The 21,032-nt window shown below is 38.9% G+C and overlaps 1 protein-coding gene across 11 annotated transcripts in view; it reads right to left on the minus strand.

Moving 5' to 3' along the window:
• Positions 1-21,032, minus strand: part of PTPRT (protein tyrosine phosphatase receptor type T) — a 1,549,072-nt gene that overhangs the window by 305,287 nt on the left and 1,222,753 nt on the right. For all 11 annotated transcript variants that reach the window (XM_060190244.1, XM_060190260.1, XM_060190255.1 and 8 more), the window contains exon 13: positions 3,538-3,574. In XM_060190244.1, coding sequence (XP_060046227.1) covers positions 3,538-3,574 — 37 coding nt within the window. The remainder of the gene's footprint in view (positions 1-3,537; positions 3,575-21,032) is intronic.

Below are 21,032 nucleotides of genomic sequence, written 5' to 3' on the forward strand. Positions count from 1 at the left end.
GCCTCAAGTTTGCATGTGGTCACACTCCAGGTACTGGAGGTCCACTGACAGATCTATGAAGAAGAGCCCAAGATAACAAAGAAGTGGAGGAAACTGGAGGGAGACAGATGTTCTATGGCCTCTGTTATCAGGACTCTAGATACCTCATCGAAGCATGGGATAGTCCTATGCTCATCTTTCTTAATTTAAAAGAGGAACAATTTCAGTAAACTCACACAAAAGAAGAAGAACAACAACAACAAAAACAACAACAATCATAAAGAAAGAAAGAAAAATGAAACAAGAAAAAACAAAAAGAAAGAAAAAGTAGATAGACAGAAAAAGTTGGGATACTGAATCCTAGATTCCTGACCTCAGAACTTTGATACAAAATCCTTAAGGGTAGAACATGAACTTCAGGAAGGATAGTGGTGTATCTGTCATCTTTCTGAGTGTATATTGCCCCAGCCTCTTTTTTGACCAGAGATCTACTCATTTTGTGTTATTAGAGAGTATTAGGAATTGAACCTGTGATCTCGGCAGGCAAGTTCCCTGTATGACTATTCTGATATCATCCCAGCTCCTAAAGCACAAATTTAGATAGGGTTTGCGACTAATAAACTCTGGTTGCCCCAGCACAAAGTAAACACTAAGAAAACATAATTTTCCCTCCCTTTGCCTTTTCTTTCTCATCCTCAAATATGCCCTTATCTAGTGCAGTGCTGAGAGTGGATCGCTTCCTGAACTGTGATAGACTGGCACTGTGCTCTCAGCCCCATTCCCAAGTGTTTCGAGTACCCTGCTTCTCTGGGTGAGGTGATGACCCTCACTGTGTTGGAAAGTAAGGGTGAGAACACTTAGAATCCACCCCTGATCCTGTTCCCTCTGGGCTCTGGCTAGGGCTCCACAGTTGGGGCATTCATATTCAATCATATCTCCCTTCCCACCCCTGAACACTCCCACACTGGCCATATGCACTCACAGAGAATGGTATTTTATAGGTCAAAAGGGAGGATGGGGAATCATTATGTTAAGGAGAGGATTCTTCTGCTTTACTTATGTATTTACATATTTATGTATCGATGTATTTATTTTTGATAGACATAGAGAGGCAGATAGACAAACAGATAATATAGATAGATGACAGATAGACAGACAGACAGATAGACAGACAGACAGACAGACAGAAAGATAGGTAGACAGACAGACCACAGCACTGAGCTTCCTTCAGTGTTGTGGGGCTCGGCTTGACCTAGTTGTACACATGGAAAAATAGCATACTCTCCAAAAGACCTCTGCTCTTGTCATTTAAACACCACTGCATTTCTCCTGTATATCAGCAGTATAATTCTAGAGAAGTGTGGCATGGTGGGTGTCTATGTTTATGAGGGCAGTTTAACCTGAAATTGTCAGGAATATACTTTTAGATATCCTCTCTCAAAGTTACTATTATTTACCTATCACCTATCCAGTCATCCGTCTCCAATTCTTAGTACAGCTAATATGTTCCAATAAACTGTCCTTTAAGGTTATTCTCAGGAGACCAAGGCAGGCTGTCCCTAGAGTTTCACATATTCCATGGAGGCTGGACGCGCTGCACCAACTCTTCAGTTCTTTCATGCTGAAAGCCCTGTCACCATGAAGGAGCTGTCTCTGTGAATTTCCACAGTCTAAATCCCCACCACCACAGGTTACATCCCTTGTAACCTGTGTAAAGGGGATGCTCTGGACACCCAGCTATCCTGCTTACTGTCTAGGGCTCTAGTGCTATCCAATTGATGGTGCTCTTCTTTCTAGATTATCTGTTTTCCCCAGTGGAAAAGTCTGCCAAGGCCTGTTATTTGTGCCACTTTTGTTTACAGATCATCAATTCTCTTTGCCTCACAAAGAGTATTTTATCTCTTTCTGTCCAGTAGCTGGTGTTCCTGAGAGGGAACAAGTTAGGGACATGCCGACCTCTCATGACTTACACATCATCAGAGTGAGTTTCTTGTGGCAGTGAGTCCTTTGTGCTTCTGTCTTCTCCTCCCTCCTGCATCTTCCCCTTTCTGCCCACTGTTTGATTTCATATCTTCAGAGTTAAATGGATTTCTTTTAGAGTTGGATAAACTTTCAGTCTATCTGTCTTAATTTTTTTCTTTTCTTTTTTTATAATTTTTATTTATAAAAAGGAAACACTGACAAAAACCACAGGATAAGAGGGGTACAGCTCCATACTATTCCCACCACCAGAACTCTGTATCCCATCCCTTCCCCTGATAGCTTTCCTATGCTTTATTCCTCTGGGAATATGGATCCAGGGTCATTATGGGGTGCCAAAGATGGAAGATCTGGCTTCTGTAATTGTTTCCCTGCTGAACATGGGCGTTGACAGATAAACTTTATTTTATTTGATAGAGCAGAGAGAAATTGATAGGAAGGTGGAGACAGAGAGAAAGAAAGACAGAAAGACAAGGGCAGCACTACTTTACCACTTGTGAAGCCTTCCCCCTACTGGTAGTGACCAATAGCTCTTACCTGGGTCCTTTGTGCACTGTATCATGTCCACTTAACCAAGCACACCACCACTTGGTCCTCTGATTCAAGTTATAAAAGCCACACATGATAGGTCTTGATACATATTTTGCCAAATACCAGACAATTTTCTCCTCTCTCTCTATTCCCTTGTTTCTCCCCTCCCCCCTGTGTATCTCTTCTATACGTATATGTGCATATATTATGAATATTCACATATGGACATACACATAAACTTGGGTATCATCTTTGTCTATAGATTATATCTATGATTGTATGATCTCTTATTTTTATACCTGACATCTGCAATGGAATCAACCCATGAAATATATATATATAGTCAATAAATTCAGGGAAGATAACAAAATTGTCCAATTTGGGTGTATTTATGCAGGGAGAATAGCTGTTAAGAATATCAGTTCTCAAACAAAAAGATAAAAACCTTATTTCTAATCATTCAACCTTGTAATAGGTTAAATGATAACAAACCATTCATTGATTTTTTTTAAAGAGTGATAAACAGAAGTGTGTAGCACTTGAAAGAGTCAGGCAATTCAATTATAATCAGGAAAACAAAAAAGTGATGAGCCTGAACGATGCTGCCTTAGTACTGGGGATAAGTGTTGAAAATACCAACTACATAGCAATGCAGGGCTTGTTTTTTCATTATAACAGGTAGCAACAATAATCTATGTGCCAGAAAATAGATCTAACAGATGTGAGTTGAAAAGACGCACATAAACGTAGACCTAAATTACATGAGAATACAAAAAGAATATTTGATTACATTTCTATTTACTACTCTACCGATAACAGTCCATCTACTCACCGTTCATCTCACCACCCAACAGATACGTTTTAAACTTTTAATATGTCTTCAACATAGGCATGTACTAGTAGTCAAATGCAAATGACTCTAATAAAAATAATATATATATTTTTGTTTTCAGTAGTTCTTTCCTAAACTTGCTCTGTATAATTAGAGAGATAAATACTTAAATAACTGAAAAAAAGTTGACAACAGATATGGACATGCAAACATACCTTTGGTAGCCAGACGAACACAGTTGATTTTGGTTTCCTGTGAACAATGAAAGTGAGATTCCAGTTAATTAACTGTGATACGATTTGTTGTATAAAGTAAAATATAGTGATCTGGGAGGTAGTGCAGTGGATAAAGAATTGGACTCTCTCAAGCATGAGGTCCTGAGTTCAATCCCCAGCATCACATGTACCAGAGTGATGTCTATTTTTTTCTTTCTCTTCCTATCTTTCTCATTAATAAATAAAGTCTTTACCCCCAAAATAAAAATGCATATATATTTGCATATATGTGTGTATATGTTTTTCTTTGATAGGAGAGAGAGAAAATTGAGGAGGAGGAGATAGATAGACAGAGAGACACTTGCAGCACTGCTTCACTGCTCATGATGCTTCCCTCCTGCAGATGGGAACTGGGGGCTTGAACCCAGGTCCTTGAGCATAGTAATATATGCACTCAACCAAAAGCACCACAGTCTGGTCTTAGATGTGTAAGTACTTTTAATTGTAATAAAATTTTCTTTTCATTTACCTTCCCTGAAACTATTTTTTAATTCTATTTCTTCATTTTTTTTTCTTACTAGAGCACTGCTCAGCTCTGGTTTATGGTGGTGTTGGGGATTGAACCTGAGACTTTGGAAGCTCAGGCATGAAAATCTCTTTGCATAACCATTGTGCTACCTAGCCCTGCTCTTTTTTCTTCACTTCTTTTCAAATTAGGTACATACGTTGTTTCTTTTATTGCCTCCCATTACCTTATAAGCTTTTTTCCCAGGCAGAATGAACATATTGGTTCCTTCCCAGCCCAAAACAATTTTAACAATAGCATTTAGTGGTTACCTAATGGCATGTACTGTGCTTCATGAATTAGTATAGGGTATCAAGGGCATCCTTGGGAAACTTGTTATAGGTAAATGATGCATCTGTAGACATAGACAGAAAGAGATCTTGGAAAAATCCCACTCAGTACAAATATGTAAGAATCAAAATGTAAAATTCATACTGAAGTGTCACTTTGTTCCTGAGATCTCTGGTAGATCTCACAAAGTTCATGAATGATACTGTGTGTATGTCTGTGTGACAACAGAACCTTTGCTGAGTGAGTGCGTTAATGTGGGTTGTTCCCTGGGTGGACAGGATTCATAAATTTCTGATGTTGTTGGACATGTAGTTGAGTTATAAAAGTGTTTGCTTAGAAGAGAATCAGCTTAGCCTCTGTTGTTGGCATCATCTCCCAAGAAGTATTAGAGTCAGCTCAAAATTTCACATGGCTAAGTTTAACCTCCAGTAACAGTCAGACTATAGTGTAGTAAAGAAAATAAAAGTGAAATAATATAAGTCTATCAATATCATGAGTTCAATGTTTCCTTTGGCGATGCTCATTCATAAGAAACTATCTTTTTTCATTTTTATTTATTTATTTAATTTAATTTTATTTTATTTATAAAAAGGAAACACAAAAAATACCATAGGATAAGAGGGCTACAACTCCACATAATTCCCATATGCTAGTCTGGATAGAAAAGATAAAGTATGCAGATGCAATAAAACCCATCAACTTCTATAACTAGAAAAGCAATCAAGTAAGCAAAGACTTATTTTCAGGTTGATACATTTTCAGTGTAGATGGCAGTTGTGTTTGCGATAATGGTGGTGGTTGGCAGATAGGGTAACCATTTCAGTCACTTAGTGACTTAGACTGCACCTAGGTAGGAGAAAAGAATGCCAAAGAGTCCAACTGCAGCAATTAAATGTTGTGAATCTGTGTGACACTTACTTCTACTAAGGTTTGATTGGCTAGAACTAGTCACACAACAGTATTCAGCTTCAGTGAGGTGGGGAAATGGGGTGCTCTTGTACCCTAAAGTAGAAGAGAAGTGGCCATGCTTACAACACAATCCACACCTCTGTCACTTCAGTTAAAACCAACTATTATTCCCTTTGGTTATCAGTTTCTAGGGTTATAGAAAGCTGGTCTGGCATTTGGAAGTACCAGTGACTTAGGAAGGAAGAGAAGGTGGGAGTAAAAAAATAAGGGGGCGGGAAAATACCTATAAATGTGGATAGTTATAGAAATAATAGTCAACCCTTATCTGTGACCTAGGGAGAACTACTACAGTTTCCAGTGGAGGGAATGGGGACACAGAACTCTGGTGGTGGGGAAATTATGGAATTATACCTCTGTTATTTTATGATTTTGTAAATCAATATTAATTCATAAATAAATCAGAGAGAAAACTTGTCTGAGCTAGTATATGAAAGCTTCCTGGTTATCTTTAACATCCCTCTTCCTCAGCAAATCATCATACCATAAAACTTTAAGTTCTTTGAACCACCCTAGGCCTTAATCCTGGGACAGCCTCTGGTTTCTTAACAGTCAAGGATAAGGATAGGATGTGACAGCCTATATGTATTTTTGTCAATATGAGCTGACCTAGATTATTGCCATTTTCTACTTTCTTTACTTATACAAGGTTTTGATCAATGTATTCAACATCCTATATTTTTTTCACATTTATCACACTGAGTGTGCTATCAGCCTTCCATAAACAAATTTATAAAGCCATATACAAATTTAATACAATCCCCATCAAACCCCCACCAAATTTGTTTAAGACAATAGAACAAAATCTACAAAAGTACCTAGAATCGCTAGACCAACCTTAAGAAAAAAAGCACAAGACTGGTATCAGAACAAAAATAGACACAGTGACAGTGGAATATAGTTGAGATCTCAGAAATAAGCCCTCAGGGCTATGGACATATAATTGTTGACAAGAGGGTCCAAAGTATTAAATAGAGAGCCTCTTCAACAAATAGTGTTGGGAATTTTCAGTTGAAGCATACAAAAGAATGAAACTAGACCACACACTAAAGTAAACTCCATATGGATTAAAGATTTGGATGTTAAACCAGAAATAATCAAATAATTAGAGGAAAATACTGTTAGAACTCTTTTTGATCTAAGTTTTACAGGTGTCTTCAATGACTCAAATTCACTTGTAAGGAAAACAAAATAAATAAACCAATGGGACCACGTCAAATTAAATAACTTCTGCACAGCAAAAAGAACCATTACCCAGACAGAAACACCTTACGAAGTGGGAGAAGATCTTTTTATGCCATATATCTGACAAAAGGGTAATAACTAAAATATACAAAGAGAGCAGACCAGCTGGTAGTGCATCTGCCTAAGCACACAGAGTACTAAGTGCAAGAACCTGTTCAAGGATCTAGGTTCAAGTTCTCAGCTCCCCATCTGCAGGGGGAACACTTCACAATTAGTGAAGCAGGTCTACAGGTGTCTCTTTTTCTTTTTCTCTCTCTCTATATATCTAACATCTCTCTCAATTTCTCTCTGGCCTATCCAATAAAATGAAAAACAAACAAACAAAAAAAGGCTGCCAGGGACAGTGGATATGTAGTGCTGTCACTGAGCCCCAGTAATAACCCTGAAGGAAATAAACCAATCAATAAACAAAGAGGTCACCAAACTCAGCAACAACAACAAAAGCAAACAAACCACCTCATCCAAAAGTGAAGATAGGATATGGACAGAATATTTGCCCAAGAGGAGATCCAAAGAGCCAACAGGCATATGAAAAAATACTCAAAGTCACTGATTATAAGAAATACAAATGAAGTCAGTAATGAAATGATGAGATACCATTTCACTCCTGATAATGTCATATATCAGGAAGGACAGTAACAACAAATGTTAGAGAGGTTGTGGGGGGTAAAAGAACCCTTAACACTGCTGGTAGGAAAGTATAATAAATTGATCCAACCTCTGTTCAACAGCAGTCTGGAGAACTCTCAGAAAGCTACCCTATGACCTGGCAATTCCTCTCTTGGAAATATAGAAATTGGCAATAAGGAAACAAACACATCCATCCAAAGAGATCTCTGAATACCTATGTTCATAGCAGGAGAGAGAGAAGAAGGGGGGAGGGCAGGGGGTGGGGAGGCAAAAAAGAGGGGAAAGGGAGGAAAGGGGGATGGGGAAAGTGTTGGGGAGGAGGGAGAGGAGAGGGGGAAGGGAAAGGAAGAGGAGTGGAGGGGGAGGGAGACCCTTCAGTGAGGTAGGGCTCAGGCTCTAATAGATAGCACATCTGGTAGGGTGTCTGCATTATCATTCACATGACCCAGGTTTGAGCAGTGGCACAAGGAGGGCAATGATATGACAATGGGGAGGAAGCTTCAGTGTTTCCCCCCTCTCTCTCTACCTGAGCTAAAAAAATGGCCTGTTGAAAGGTTTGACTGCCTACTTGTAAGCATGAGACAAGACTACTGAGGATGACAGCTAACATCAGTGATAGTCATGGAAGTATGGAAGTTTTGGCTACTTATAGAGAAGCTGTATTAATCCTGGGATGTTCACATTGAGGCTTGTGATTGATAAAACAGTAAACATGTTCATATTCTAAAACATTTTAAAAAATGGCCAAAGTGTGATGAAATCATTATGTGTAAATTCTTAGTTCCACCTCAGCCTCCCCCAAATGTTTCCTGTGCAAGGAGGAAATCTTAGTAGAAGAGCATAGGACTTGTATACACAAGGCCTCAGGTTTGATCCCAGGTACCACATATGCCAGACCTGCACAGTTCTCTGCTGCTCCTGCCCCGGATTTCTCTCATAAAAAGTAAACAAACTGTGAAATGTGTCACATCAAAAGGAATCCTGGGTAGCCGTAATGTTTTCTTGTACTTCTTTCTCTTTCTCACTGGGCCATTTATGAGAACATATGAATTCTCTTTAGAATCATTTTCATTTCCACCACTTCATTAGCCATTTCCTAACACCACCTGTTTCAAGTTCCAATTCATGCCTGCTATAATCTGTTTCCTGTGATCTAGTCCACAAGGCTGTTTAGATATATCTTTCCCTGACTCCTACAAACATACTGCCATGTTTCTTTCACCTAAGTCCCTGACACTTTTAATTCTATAATCAATTTGTCTCTGTTGGTTACAATTAGGTATAAAAAAACAAAGTCCTGAGTCACTCCCGTGACCTTTTGGGTGATTGAATTTCCAGCAAGCAAGTCAGGGACATGCTGAATATTCTGTGTCCTATTACATGGGAAGCCTGACAGGTGTGCACAGACTCCAAGTCTTCAATCAGTTCAGATAACAGGAAATGAGTTATCTCTTTCTGCTGAGATTATAGAAGTCTTTGGGAAAAGGAAAATCACTGGCTATATTTCTGTTCTAGCTCTATAATATTCTAATTCTAGGTCTATTATATTGCCATGACAGTATGATGTAATTTCATTTCCTGTTATTTTTGTTTATCTTTTTATAGATAGTCAGAAATTGAGAGAGGAGGAGATGATTGAGAGGGGGAGAGAGACATAGAGACACCTGAAGCCCTGCTTCACTACTCATGAAGCTTTCCCCCTGCAGGTGGGGACTGAGGGCTTGAACCTGGGTCCTTGTGCACCGTAATGTGAGCACTTAACCAGGTGTGCTACCACCCGCTCCCTCATTTCTTGTTATTTTAATATTATACAAATACCACTTTTCACTCCAGACTTGAAAATCCATGCATGGATTACATCACCTTTGGGTAGACTATAACATCTTAATTGTTGTGCTTCTGTTGAGCCCTGCTTCTCCTTAAGGCTTTGTTTGCAGTGACACATGGTAGTGAATAAGGCACTCCCATCTTTGTCGTTTAATCTCTTCTCCACACATCCAATTCCAGAAAAAGGAATGGGTACAGCCACTGTGGTGGAGTAGGCAAGACATTCTAAGGTTTCTTCCAGTACTCCTATATTGAATCTGGTGTCACTGATAGCATTCTTATTCTCTTAGTACTCTTGTCTTCTTGACAGAGTTCTGCATTACTCTTTCCCACAGCAAACTTCTTTTAAAAATGTATTTTTGTTCATCTTATTTGTTTATTTTTACCAGAGCATCATTCAGCTCTGGCTACTGGTGGTGCTGGAAGGAATTTGAAATTTGTCAAATGCAAGTCCTGTACACTACCACTGTGTATCTCCCCAGCTCTGCATTGTTTATGTAAGTAGTCTATCACTTAACTTCTTCCTCAGAATATTTCACATCCACCCTTTAATTTCACATCCATCCTTCAATTCCACATCCATCCTTCAATTATTTAGTGAAGTCATAGTATGCCTCTTTAATTGATGTACTTATGTTGTAGTGTCCAAGGTATCAAATATTTCATTAGCTGCTGTTAATTATTCAGAAAAACCCGGGTTAAATTCTAGCATCAATCAGGGGTTAGGCAGTGGTGTAGCAGGTAAGCATACATAGTACAAAGCTCAGGGATCCACCTGGGGTTGGGGGTGGGGTTTGATTCACAAGTGGTGAAGCAGGTCTGCAGGTCTGTCTACACTCTCCCTCCCTATCTTCCCTCTCCTCTCTCAAATTCTCTCTGTCCTATCCAATAAAATGGAAAATAAAAATAGCTTCCAGAAGCAGTGGATTCATAGTACTGGCACTGAGCCCCAGTGATAACCCTGGAGCCAAAAGAAAAAAAAAAAAAACTACTATCAGTTTGATGGAAAAGCTCTCGGTATCTACCACACAATGATGAGAAATTGAAATTATAGCCATGTGACAGATAACAACTGTCTTATAAATTATTATTTCCTTACTAAAACATTAATTTTAAAAATTTGCTAAGAAAGTAAAATATTATCACACCCAATGGTAAATATGCAGGTGATAGATGTGTTAGTTCGACTGTGTAAGTTATGTCTTAGTGTATACATATATAAGACATCACATGCATAACTTAAAAATATATTGTAGAAGGGAGTTGGGCGGTAGCACAGTGGTTAAGCGCACATGGCGCAAAGCGCAAGGACTGGCGTTATTATCCAGGTTCGAGCCCCTGGCTCCCCACCTGCAGGGGAATCGCTTCACAGGTGGTGAAGCAAGTCTGCAGGTGCCAACAAAAAACTACTGTAGAGGAATAAAAAAATCAGTCATCCCCTCAAATTTGTTCTTTGACAAAGAACTTTGAGAGGGTTCTTGGAGAACCCCCTGAAACTTACAATCTTACAAATGATTATTGAATCACTAGTAATAAATAAGATGGTATCTATGACTAAATGTTGAGTTACTCAAATTTTCTCGGCATCTCCCCTATGTATATGAGCTACATGTGTTATTAATAAAGTCCCTTTAATCTTACTACTTTGCTTTGTGTTTGTTTATCTTTCCAGTCTTGAAGATTCAGAGAGGCACAGATTATCTCTTTCCACTCCCATAACACAAATTAGGTTTTTAAACTGTATTTCAGTGATGCTAGAAAATATGCTGACACATCAGATAAGAAAAAGTTTATAATAAAAAAAGAATGAAGATGTTAAAGTTGTATAAGCACAAAGATAACTAGTAGAACATAATCACAAAAAATCTATATAAAATTATAAAATAGAGAGTAAATAAATATATCATTAAGTGTTACAAAAATGAATATAGTAAAACCATTACATAAAGATTAAATGATAGAGTTGAGACCAAACATATCAGTCATAGAAACAAGTATGAATGAGTTTAACTTATGTAATTAAATTTAAAAAAACTTTCAGGTTGCCTCATAAAGCAATACTCAACTGCAGATATATGTATACAAAGGCCACAGCTAAACCAAAGTAATACTGAAAGGAAACAATAAAAGAATAGAAGAAACTATAAATGACAGATAAAAAAGCTGTACCAGTGATTATGATATCAAACAGAAAAGAATGTGCAATTTAAAAAAGCATTCAACATAACAAAAGACACTTTTTAATGCTAAAACCTATAATTAACATGAAATGTATAGCACGTATCAATATCTATGTACCAGAAAGCAGTAATCATCTTTATGAAATGGAAGCTACAAGATATGTGAGAATAACAGAAGTCAATCCAGCAAATGACTAGAAAACAGACAAGGAGATGAAGAATTGAAGAAATAAGATAGATCTTATGGATATGTATTAATCCCTACAGCCAGATAGTAATAAAATATTTTATAAACTTATAAATATGTACAAAAGTGATCATATATTAGTTAGTTAAGAAAGTATTAGTTTATACCATAAAGCAGAAGTACTATAAACATCATCCTAAGATTACAATGTTAGAAAATGAGACACTAATAAAAAAACACAAAAAACGCAAACAAGTCTCTCAACCTATAATATTCACAAAATGATTTTTTTGTCAATTCCTGAGTCAGAGTGGAAGTTGGATGTAAACAAAAATGTAAATGTTTTTCGGGATCTGGAAGAGACTACACTAGAGACTACATACTTTACCATGTGTGAGGTTCCAGTTTTGCACCTCTGTTCTCCATGGGAACATTATGGAAGGCACTGAGGCAACTCCACAATGGTGGCGGGGTGCTGTGGTGTCATTCCTCTCTGTTTGTCCTACTGTTTACTTCATCCCTCCTTTCTCTACCTCCCCCTTTCTCTCTCAAAAAAAGAAAGAAAAAAGAAAAACATTGAAAGAAAAAAGAAAAGAAAGAAAAAAGAAAAAAAAAAAAAGAAAAAAGAAAAACATTGCCTCACCACTTCAGGGAGGCCACTCAGCACAGACTCCATGCACAGACTCTAGGAGTCACATAAAATCATTCCTAAAATTAATACAATGGGAAAACTATGTATAAGAATCTGAGAAGGGAGCTGGACAGTAGCGTACCCGGTTAAGCGCACATAGTGCAAAGCACAAAGACCCGCACAAGGATCCAGGTTCAAGCTCTGGGCACCCCCACCCCACCTGCAGGGGGGTTGGTTCACAAGTGGTGAAGCAGGTCTGTAGGAGTCTAACTTTCTCTCCTCCTCTCTGTTTTCACCTCCTTTCTCAATCCTATCCAACAACAACAGCAACAACAATGGGGAAAAGATGGCCTCCAGGAGCAGTGGATTCATAATGCAGGCACCTAACCCTGGAGCCAAAAAAAAAAAAAAAAAAGAATCTGAGAAAAACACCTGAAACAGTGGGTAGATGGTATCACCTCAGTAAAACAAAAGGCTAAAAATAATTGACTACATCTCCAGAACAAAATCTAGAAAAGGAAATAGAAGCTAGTGGAGCTCTGTTATACTACTGGTAGGAACAAAAATTGGTTTATCCATAGTGGAAAGCAATATGAAGAATCCCTAAACAAATAAAAAGCCTTATAATCCAGCAACACCACTCATGAACACTTATCCAGAAGGTATGGAAAGGGACATATGCACCATCATGATCACAGATGCATTATTTACAACAGCCAAAACATGGAAGTAACCTAAATACTCATGAAGAGAAGATTGGATAAAGAAGTTTTGGCACATATATTCAATGGAGAGCTACTCTGCAATTTAAAAAGTTGATATTTTATCCTTTGGGACAAATGGATAAATCTGAAGGCAAGTATACTTAGTGAACTTAAGTAAGGAAGTGAAGGAAATCTACTGGATGGTTTCACTCATATGTAGAGTACAGACACATGAACTTTCAACGATAACTAACCAACCTGTCTCTAAAGCCTAGGGATAACTATGGTGGTTACTATTGGGTGAGTAGGGGCACAGAAATTTGGTGGTGGGCATGGTAAGAAAATATATATTTATAATCTTCTAAATCACAAAGAAAAATGAAAAATGCCCACATATGATAATAATTAAAAAGTATCTGAAGTAAAGATGAGAAAAATTGATAAGGGTAGAAAGAGAGGAAGAACACTATACAAAGTAAGAAATGACATGGGAGTATAACCTTTGGAAAGAAGAACTTTTCAGTAGACAAGAGATGTTCATAGGGCTCTGAAAATAATTTTGAAAAGATAAGTGGAAATGATAACTTCTTAAGAAAATGCAGCTTATAAAATTCTATTAGAAATAAAATTTTTAGATTGAATTCCATAGATGAAATAGAGGAAAATATCAGGGAACAAGAAAATAAAACCAAAGTGCCCAGATGTTTTCACAGGTAATTTCTGCCAGACCTTTAAAGTACTATATTTAAAGACAAAATAGTACTAACATAAATTGTTGTACAATATGGAAAATGAAGGAAAATTTTCTTATTCCCCCCTTTTTAAAATCACTATATGCTAACACCTAAGCCAAGTAAAGACAATTTCAAAAAAAAAAAAGGAAAATGTATAGAGCAATTTTGCTTCTCTATATATTAAATAATATGCTAGTGAACAGAATCCGATACTACCTTGGGAAAAACAAAATGCTGTGATCAAGGGAAACACATCTTAAAAGCATAATTCAACAGTACAAAATTAATTTAAATAATGAAGTTAGTACATGAATAGATGGGAAAATAAAAAATCGTATTATCTCTATTATTGCAGGAACTGTATTTGATAATACAACACCCTTTTTTCTTTTTTAAAAAATCTATTTTTATTTATTATTGGACAGAGAGAAATTGAGAAGGGAGGGGAAGAGGGAGAGGGAAAGAGACAGAGAAACACCTGCAGCCTGGCTTCACCACTCATGAAGCTTTCCCCCTGCAGGTGGGGACCAGGAACTTGAACCTGGGTCCTTGCACAACTAACACTCTTTTTGATTTAACGGAAAAAAAAAAAAGAATAGACTGGTACTTTCAAAATGTAACAAAACACATGCCTTAGTTCTAAAACCCACCAGTTTACTTAATGAGGATCCAGTAAAAGTATTTCCGTTAAAATGAAAAAGAAAAAAAAAAAGAGTTGTATGCCGTCATTTTCTACCATTCCTCTATATTGCATGGTATTCCTGCAATTTGAACATAAGACATAAGTAGGGGCATATAAATTAGAAAATAAACTTTATGCTATCTCTTCTTACAAATCATACATTATATCTAAAAATCCTTAGAGCATCAATGACAGAATTTAGTAGGATATGAAATTAATATACAGTGTAATAGTATCCATACATTGGGCTGTTAGAAAAGTCACAATACATTTTTTAGAAACACATAGAAAAATATGTCAAGACTTTCCCAACAACCCAATATAAAATGAATGATCAGTCAGAAAATATGTCGACAAATCCCCTTTACCATGGCAAAAAAAAAAACTAAGTATCTGAGGCCTGGGAGATAATTCATTTGGTAGAGTGTATACTTTATCATCAGTGAGGAACTGGATTCCAAAAAGTGGTAGTGTCTCCCCTTCTTTTTCTTTTAGTCTATTATGGTATGCATACGGTATGCGTATGCATCCACCAGGAGTGGTAGGATGCTGCAGGCACAAAGTCCTAGCAAAAAATACTAGTTGCAAGGGGGCTGGGCATTCGCGCTGTTGGTATGCATGAGACCCCTTCTGCTTCATTTGGTTTAAATCCCTCCTGCTTAACACTATTCTATTTACATAACCACTTCATTCTATTTACATAACCGCTGTTGACAAGCACCACCCTCCCTCCAGGGCATTAGTGGTTCAGTGATAGAATTCTCGCCTGCTCCACCCCCTCTCCTTATCACACCCTGATCCTCACCTTGTCACACTCTGATTTTCACCAGTCACTTTCCTCTCCACCCTCTCTATGTCACATCCTGTTTCCACCCTACTTGGCAAGTATATATAAAGACAGCATTGTGAATTTTACAGTACCTTGAGTTTAGCTTAGCTCGGCTTAGATTGTGCTGCGTCCTGCATGAATAAAGAGATACTGCCTACAGCTCAACCATGAGCCCCTGGTCATCTGTTACCCGCCCGTGAAGCCAGCCCGGCGAAAACAACATAGCCCAGCGAAAACAACATATGGCGCTACAAGTGGGACTGGACCTGAGCAACTCCCAGATAAGTGAAGACTTTGCCTACCTATGCACTATGGTCTTCTCTTCTACTTATGAAGATGCTTGCCAAAGCCTCTACTGTTTCATTATGAGACAGTTTCTTTGTCTCTGGAACATTTTACTCTGGGCCACACTTCAGTTCCCTGACCAGGAACTTTGGTTTCTTATGACCGGGATCATAGAGCTTGGGAGATGCATGGAGATTTCTCCTTGGACTTTCTGGATTCCCTCTCTCATGTTTCCCGAGGAAAAGGACTACATTTTGCTCCAGGCCACAATTTGGTTCTTTATGACCGTGATCATAGACCTTGGGATATGCACGGAGATTTCCACTGGGACTTTCTGGACTTCTTCTTACATGTTTCCCATGGAGAAGGACTACTCTAACTTGAAGAGCATTCTCCAGTACCCTTGCAGTCCCCAAGAATGGAGACACGTGGTTAGTTCTACTCTCCTGGTTGGATTCTTTCTTAGATGGGAAGACACTTTAAAAAATGGGTGCCTGAAAAAATCCAGCAGGAACAGTCAGAAGCACCCTAAATGGAATTTTGATGAGCTTTTTGGACTAGGACACCCTCTGGGGACTCTTGATGCTACATGCTGTCAAGTCTTCACATGAAAAAGCATCTACTCAGATGAAAATTTCTGGAAATGCATTTGGACCCCTGTTCTCTGACATCGCCCACAAGATGGAATGACTACAACACACCCCCGGAAACCAATGATGTGACCTGGCACGACCTGAAGAAACAGATTCACAGACTCCAAAGCTCACTCTCTACAGAAAAGCAGAATTCTGGTGGCCGACATTCCCCATTGAGACAGACATGCAGCGTTTCATCCCTTGGCATTTTCTTCTGTGGTCATCTACTTTGAACTGACACTTCCATCGGACTTACTGGTACACGCTGCTGTGTTTCTCAAAGACTAACTTCAGCCAATTGTCTTGAGACTTTATAGACCATGTGCCCTCGCCTGCAGGCTCTATCCACAGAGGCAGAAAACTCTCCCCCCCTTATTAAGTTATGCCCACAGAGGCAGGAAACGCCCTTTGAGGCAAGAGATGCCCACAGAGGCATGAAATGCCCTTTGAGGCAAGAGATGCCCCCAGAGGCATGAAGCGCTCCCAGAGGCAAGAAATACCCTTTTGCCTGCTAGGCCTTGCCCTTTGAGGGAAGAAACATTCCCCTTGGCATCACACTGGTTATTGCTGCTCACCTATTTTGTTTTCCATGTCTTATGCCAGTTCTTTTGAAAATGCCTGTACGATATAGGTTTCTGTTCACCCCACACTCCTAATACTATGGCCATTAGTTAAAAAGAAAGGGGGAATTGTTGGTATGCATGAGACCCCTTCTGTTTCATTTGGTTTAAATCTCCCCTGCTTAACACTATTCTATTTACATAACCACTTCATTCTATTTACATAACCGCTGTTGACAAGCACCACCCTCCCTCCAGGGCATTAGTGGTTCAGTGATAGAATTCTCGCCTGCTCCACCCCCTCTCCTTGTCACACCCTGATCCTCACCTTGTCACACTCTGATTTTCACCAGTCACTTTTCTCTCCACCCTCTCTATGTCACATCCTGTTTCCACCCTACTTGGCAAGTATATATAAAGACAGCATTGTGAGTTTTACAGTACCTTGAGTTTAGCTTAGCTCAGCTTAGATTGTGCTGCGTCCTGCATGAATAAAGAGATACTGCCTACAGCTCAACCATGAGTCCCTGGTCATCTGTTACCTGCCCGTGAAGCCAGCCCGGCGAAAACAACATAGCCCGGCGAAAACAACATCGCGCAGAGTGTTAAGTGCACATGGCACAAAGCGCAAGGACCAGAGTAAAGATCCTGGTTCGAGCCCATGGCTTTCCACCTACAGGGGGGTCGCTTCAGAAGCAGTGAAGCAGGTCTGCAGGTGACTATCTTTCTCACCTCCTCTCTGTCTTCTCCCTCTCTTGATTTCTCTCTGTCCTATCCAAAAACAATGAAATAAATAGTAACAATAATGATAAACACAACAACAAGGACAACAAAAGGGAAAATAAATAAATAAATATTTAAAAAATACTAGTTGCAAAATAAATACATAAATAAATACCTGACTGGGTGGGAGTAGATAGCATAATGGTTATGCAAAGAGAATCTCATGCCTGAGGTTCTCAAATCTCAGGTTCAGTTCCCTGCACCACTATAAATCAGAGCTAAGCAGTGCTTTAGTAAATTAATGTGGGTTGACTCTTACTTCTGTGACTATAGGTCTATATTTATATATATTTGCCCATTTTTATGTGATCCTGCCTTATCTTCCTTTCTAAATCACACCTATACCTACTACTACTTCTGAATGTACTTTTTTCCTCTTCTCTCTCCAGGTCCTGATGGAATTGGAGTTCAGTGCCATCTCCCCTTAAATATTTCTACCTCTCTGGGAGTATGGACCAAAATACTTTATGGAGTGCAGAAGGTGGATTCTGTAATTACTTCTCTGCTGGACATGGGTGTTGACAGGTCAGTCCATACCCCCAACCTGTTTCTATCTTTCACTAGTGGGCTAGGGCTTTGGATAGGTGAGCTTTCAGGACACACTGGTGAGGTCATCTGCCCAGAGAGGTCAAGATAGAATCAAAGTAGCATCTGCAACTTGGTGTCTGAAAGGCAGTAACATATAACACAGGACAAAGTGTTTAGCAAACAGGAACCAAAAAGTAGGAATAGAAAGATGAGATTAAGAATCCTGGGGTGGAAAGAAGCTAGGGAATCTATTTTAAGTATGTTCCTAGGGGTCCATGACTTTAGTAAGTTTTGCCTCATAGCTAACACGCAGGTGGATTAAAAATATTGTCTGGGAAGATGGTGTCAGAGATGAGAATAGAACTAAAAAGCTGTATTAAGGCAGAGAGTAGCTCCCAAACTTGAAGAAAGTATATAAATACAATTCACTGTTTACCACAGCGATCTGACCTAGTGCCCATTTATATTCACATTTAACACAGGAGCCTGTGTAACCTCTGTATCCTGTCAGTCTAAACTCATAGTCCATGGTCACAAGCTGGGAACATCTAGGCTGCACTCATTTCAGGACCAGTGTTCTTCAAGTTGTAGAGTAGGCTGACCCAGCCTCCCTTTGGAAAGTGGGTCAGTCCCTACCATTGCTATTTTATAGTAAGGGTAAAGTCTTTGAGAGGCCCACAAGAGGGCTTATGATGACATTCCTGATAGAAATGATCAGTGGTGGTGGAGAGAGGGATCTATTAGAGGTCTTGGCCCATACTGTTTATAGGAAAACCCCATAGACTAGGGGCCCAGACGATGGGGTGTCTTGGTATTGACCACAAGGCTGTCATCAAGTGAGACAGTCTCTTGCTCTTATCCAGCTTTTTTAGTCCATTCTTCATCTGATCAGATTAGACTTTTTCCAAGTTGTTAAAACATTGAGTGTTATTGCTGTTCCCAAACTAGTACTAGGTTTGTGGGCTCTGGCCTCAAGTTAGGAATAGAGATACCTTAAGTTTTACTGCATTTACTTATTTGATGATGCTAATAAAAGTTGTCACAGGAATAATAACGGTCCTTTTGTTGATATAAATATATATGTAAATATATTTGCAGTATATCTCTTGCCCAGCTGTATACAGAGTTTCTTCTAAAGACTATCAAAAGGTGACAATATCGCTGATGCTTTCAGAAGAGATTAGGTGGTGTATCTTCCTTTTGTATAGTTATAATTCTTGACATTTTATTGTATGAATTTTTTGCATGATTATTTTTTATTTAGCTAGAGAAAGAGAAGCAGAAAAGAAGTAAAAGAAACCACAGTACTGAAGCTTCCTTCAATGTGCTTGGGTGGCTAGGCTTAAATTTCACTTTTGCACATGACAAAGCAGCCAACTATCTAAGTGAGGTATTTTGCAAGCCCTTCAGGATAGTTAATTTCACAGTTAATTACACACAATTGTGGGTTCTCCAAGGGCAAATATTTTACTTATCTACATATCCCCTTCACTAATTCAGAGCAGGACTTTAAAAGATAATTATTGGAATTTTACCATCATCATACTAATCATCATCAATATCTCCTTATAAAGAAGAGCATGACCAATGATGGCAGAATTTGTAGAGTGAACAATAGGGTATGGAATACTATCAATAGGGTACTATCAATAGACTATCAATAGGGTACTTATCAATAGACTAATAATAGGTATGGAAGACTATCAATAGGGTATGGAAGACTAGGTTCGAGCTATGTATTTGACTTAAGCAAAACACTTTCCCATGTGGACTTCAATTTGTGTTTTGTTTTCTGCTCAAGTAGGGGGACTGCATGAATTCTCTTCCCAAACTGCATTTCATGCTTCCCATTCTTCAGGATCAGGACTTTAAAGTCCTAGCATAGCTATATAAATTATCTGTTAATTGGGATGTCAGAGATGTGGTTCCTCTGGGTCCCATGGAGAAAGATTTGAATCTTCCATCAGGGATTGGTGATGCTAAACCCACCTAAGCAGAATTGTCCTCCATGCCTCCCTGCACAGCTCTTATCTGACCTTACTGATCCCTGCTTTCAGTGAACAGATCCTTTGAGCTATAATTACTAATTGATGTTTGTAAAGTCTTTGAAACTCTCAGGCGACAGATGTAATTAAAAGCCAATTTATAATGATAATTGTTATTAGTTTAGTTCCTCATTATTTGTTGATGTTAACTATAAGACCAGCAGGTGTCTCAAGATTCAGCAGGGGACTGAGCTGACCATATCTGGTAGAGTTAGAGAGAGAGAGAGAGAGAGAGAGAGAGAGAGAGAGAATAGATGCGTGGAAGGTTTGGGGTCTTTTAGGTACTCCTGCTGTTTTCAGTCCAGCCATATTTCACATTATCAGAAATCCATCTGAGCCTGGAACTGAATACACAGAACAGCCTAGAGACATTTTTTCACATGTACAGTGTTAACGCCCAACCCAAATTCCTGTTTCTGGAATATTCTTCAGCAAATTATTATCTTTCCAAGTCTTAGCTGGCTCATCTACTAATGGAGAGACATACAGAATTAGTTTACAGTTGCTGTGGTTAGAGGATGGATTTGAGGTGAGTGGATGTGGATGCTGTTAAAAGTTTTACCAGGCAACAGGGAGTGGGTTAGGTTGGTAGTGCTGGAAATGAGAAAAGCTTAGGAGTTTGTCAAGAATTTAGAGCTTAGAGTTTGATGACAACTGGATAGAAAACAGTGATGTGGGGGGAAAGGGGCAGTTGAGAAAAGCCAGGATATTTGTGTGGTAGGTTTTGGTTGGCCATACACAGTAATTCATGGCCTTTGTTCAAAGGGAATGAGGAAGCATGAACAGGAAAGTTCCCAGTCCATGGAAAAAGACCATCCATCATAAGTTCACGAGGTCAGGAGGGACCAGCCTACCGCCCCTCTGGGAGGGGGATTGGGGTCAACCCGCTCAGACTCTAATGGCTTGGACTTCCCAGACAGTGGGCCCTTTCCTCCACAGTTTGCATTGATTAGGTTGGGATCAGCAGATGCATTATCAGTTGGTATGGCTTGAGAGAAGCATGCAGGAAAGTGAACCCACCCTCAAGGTCCCAGAAATAATGGGTTTTGTAGAAAATGGGAAAGGTTCCTGCTGTCTTCAAGTTTAGGAAGGCAATAGATAGTTATTGCTATAACCAAATTATTTGGCAATTGGGTTAACTTTGAAAATCCCATTGTTAGGATTTTCTGTATCATACAAGACCTCACG

Source organism: Erinaceus europaeus, chromosome 1 (assembly GCF_950295315.1).
Source record: "Erinaceus europaeus chromosome 1, mEriEur2.1, whole genome shotgun sequence".
NCBI lineage: Eukaryota > Metazoa > Chordata > Mammalia > Eulipotyphla > Erinaceidae > Erinaceus > Erinaceus europaeus.